At 39.3% G+C, this 3,082-nt stretch overlaps 1 protein-coding gene across 1 annotated transcript; it reads left to right on the top strand.

Moving 5' to 3' along the window:
- Positions 1-2,312: 2,312 nt before the first annotated feature.
- LOC145392101 (zinc finger BED domain-containing protein 5-like) lies at positions 2,313-2,867 on the top strand. Its single transcript, XM_080266556.1, has one exon. The coding sequence runs from the start codon at positions 2,313-2,315 to the stop codon at positions 2,865-2,867; it is 555 nt and encodes a 184-aa protein (XP_080122682.1).
- Positions 2,868-3,082: the final 215 nt, after the last annotated feature.

Here is a 3,082-nt window from a genome sequence, read left to right as displayed (position 1 = left end):
ATAGCGCAAAATAGAGGTTATTGAAATAAAGGAAATGCCATAAGCTACATTAAAAAAAAAAACATCAAATTAACACAAGTGGTTACAGAGATATCAAAGTTTGAAAATCGCCAGACTTTTAACGCATTTTCTGGCGTTTTGTAGTTTTGGCACTTAGCCCGGTTATGAACTCAGCACCTCATATATTCATACATACATACCTGTACAATATATATATATATATATATATATATATATATATATATATATATATATATATATATATATATATATATATATATATATATATAATTTTTGTGAAATTATTTTTAGCCATTTATTTCCATCCAACTCTTTATACTCTCTTTCAGTTAATTCTCTGTTTATTCCTCGTGTTTCCCCTTTCTGTTACCTTTACTCCTCCAGTCCCCCTTAAATTTATTTTTCTACCTTTTTTTTCTTTTTCTTTAAAATGGGTGTCAACATTCTTCCTTATATATTTTTTCCAGTTTACGTTTCTTCATTCATCTTTTTCCCTCTAATCTTTATTTAGTTTTATTCTCTTCACCTACAGTTTTGAGTCAGTTCCTTTTTACAGTTAGCATGTATCTGTCTGAACAACCACATACAAATAACCTTGCCATCGCCTGGAAACTATAATGCTCTTCCAGTTGCCGCCATACTACTTTATTCAGCTGAGTGTGGGTCATAAACTTTTTGAACCTATTATTATTCTTTCTCATTTAACTACCTCAAATATAAAATGGTAATAACATTCATTCAATTGATTTTCAAATGTAGATCTCTAAAGTTTATCTCTTCGCTCAGACTTCCTCCTCAAATTCCACCTTAGACAATTCCGGTGCTGTTCCTCCATCACTTCCCCCCTCTGACTTCCTCATAGCTGACATTAAAATTTCTTCAGCTGATGAATTTTCTGCCATCACTTAACACTAAAGTCGCGGCTCACGACTCTGAGGTTGTCATTATCGTACTCAGGCAACCTATCACTCAAAAGTGCGTCCGATTTCGTATCATGTTATACACGAATCATATTATTATGCATGACTATATTATACACGGATATTATTATACACGAATATATTATACACGATTCAAATGCGTCTCATAATATACACGAAATCAGATGCACTCTTGAATGGAAGGTTGCCATGGCACGATAATAACAACCTCAGAGTCGCGCACCCTGTCTATAACAAGGCATATGGGCCTGATGGAGTCCGTCCTGTTGTCCTCAAGAACTGTGCTTCTGTGCTTACACCCTGCCTAGGTAAACACTTTCATCTTTGTCTTTCAACTTGTACCTTTCCTTCTTGGAAGTTTGCTCTCATTCAGCTAGTCCCAAAGAAGGGTGACCATTCCCATCCCTCTAACTATCGTCCAATTGCTTTAACATCCTGTGTCTCAAAAGTTTTTGAGTCTATTCTTAACAGACAAATTTTAAAGCAGCTTTCCTATCACAATCTTCTTTCAGATCATCAGTATGGGTTCCGTCAGGAACGCTCCACTGGCGATCTTCTCACCTACCTTTCAGACTCATGGTCATCCTCCTTTCAGGACTTTGGCGAAAGCTTTGCCATTGCACTTGACATCTCAAATGCTTTCGATCGAGTCTGGCATAGATCTTTAATTTCCAAACTTCTCTCTTACGGTTTCTATCCTTCTATCTGTGCCTTCATCTATAGCTTCCTTTCTGGTCGTTCTATAGCTGCTGTTGTAGACAGCCATCGTTCTTCTCCTAGATATATCAACAGTGGTGTTCCTCAGGGCTCTGTCCTATCACCAACTCTCTTCCTTTTATTCATCAATGACCTTCTAAGCCACAGGTTCTTAACCTCGGGGGCTCGAGCCCGAAGGAAAACGTAGGAATTTCTCTAATTATATTTGTAATTCTCTTAAGAAGAGTGTGGCTAATATAAAGATGATTATGAAAGAAATACAAAGTATGCTTGGACGACCATATAAAGCCCGAGAAGAGTAGCAATATTTCTTGATTCACAGCAGAAGGCAGATCTCCGTGACAAAGTCCGGTCTGAAGGCTTTCTGCTGTCTCTAGCTTACCTGGTGGACATCTTCGAAGTGCTGAATGCATCACTGGAACTGTCTCCCTCTCTGTATTTCCCACTTCCTATGATCTGTCTTCCAACGCAGTATGTCCAGGCATCTCGAAATGAATGGATCTTGAAAATGGCTCTCTTTTGTATTTTTTTTTCTTGGAAGGAACTGTTTTACGGGCTCCTGGCCTTTGGTTTCTTCTTCCTTGCATTGAAAAAAAAATCAGCCTTAAACTACAAGAGAAAAACATCATCATCATGCACCACGACACCATTCCAGCCTTCATGACCAAACTCGACCTCTGGAAATGTCGAATTCAGGATGGAAATACAGCCAGTTTTAGTAACTTGGCTTCTGCTCTCATTCACAGTTACCTTGATTCTGAGTTTGAAAAGAAAAAAGTATTAATAATCACTCATCTGACTGACTTCAAAGCAGAATTCATTAGATGCTTCCCAGATATAGATGAGAAGCGTGAAGCCTGGAAATTCATCAGGAACCCATTTCATTGTGAAGTAGCTGATGTTTCGGATGACGTGCAAGAGAAGTTTCTTGAGTTAAAGTTCAACTCCTCAGCTGAGGAAGACTTCAGTGAACTGGATCTTGAGGTGTTCTGGGTCAAGTATCTTCCTGTTTACTCACTGATCTCACATCAAGCTCATAGGATTCTGACAACGTTTGGATCCACGTACCTGTATCTCCGTGAAGCTGCATTTTCCATGCTCGTTGCTGCCAAGACCAAGTACAGAAACCGGCTGAACTTTGAGGAGGACTTACGTTGTGCACCCTCTGGCATTCGGCCACGCATTTAAGATCTGGTAGCTAAGAAGCAGTGTCAATTATCTCATTAAATTAGTAAGAAAGTAACCTCATTAAATATCTGTCTATCTATCTATTGCCAGGCGCCTCAATCCCGTTTGGGGTGGCCACAAACAAATCGCCTCCAAGTCGCCCTGTCCCCCGCCATTTCACTGCCCTGCTCCCAACTCACACACCCCTCTCTCATATACCTCTCCACCCCATCCCT

Source organism: Coenobita brevimanus, chromosome 21 (assembly GCF_032717465.1).
Source record: "Coenobita brevimanus isolate Jiangsu-jjx chromosome 21, ASM3271746v2, whole genome shotgun sequence".
NCBI lineage: Eukaryota > Metazoa > Arthropoda > Malacostraca > Decapoda > Coenobitidae > Coenobita > Coenobita brevimanus.
Note: the sequence above shows the minus strand (reverse complement) of the source record. Positions and strands in the feature narration are given on the sequence as shown.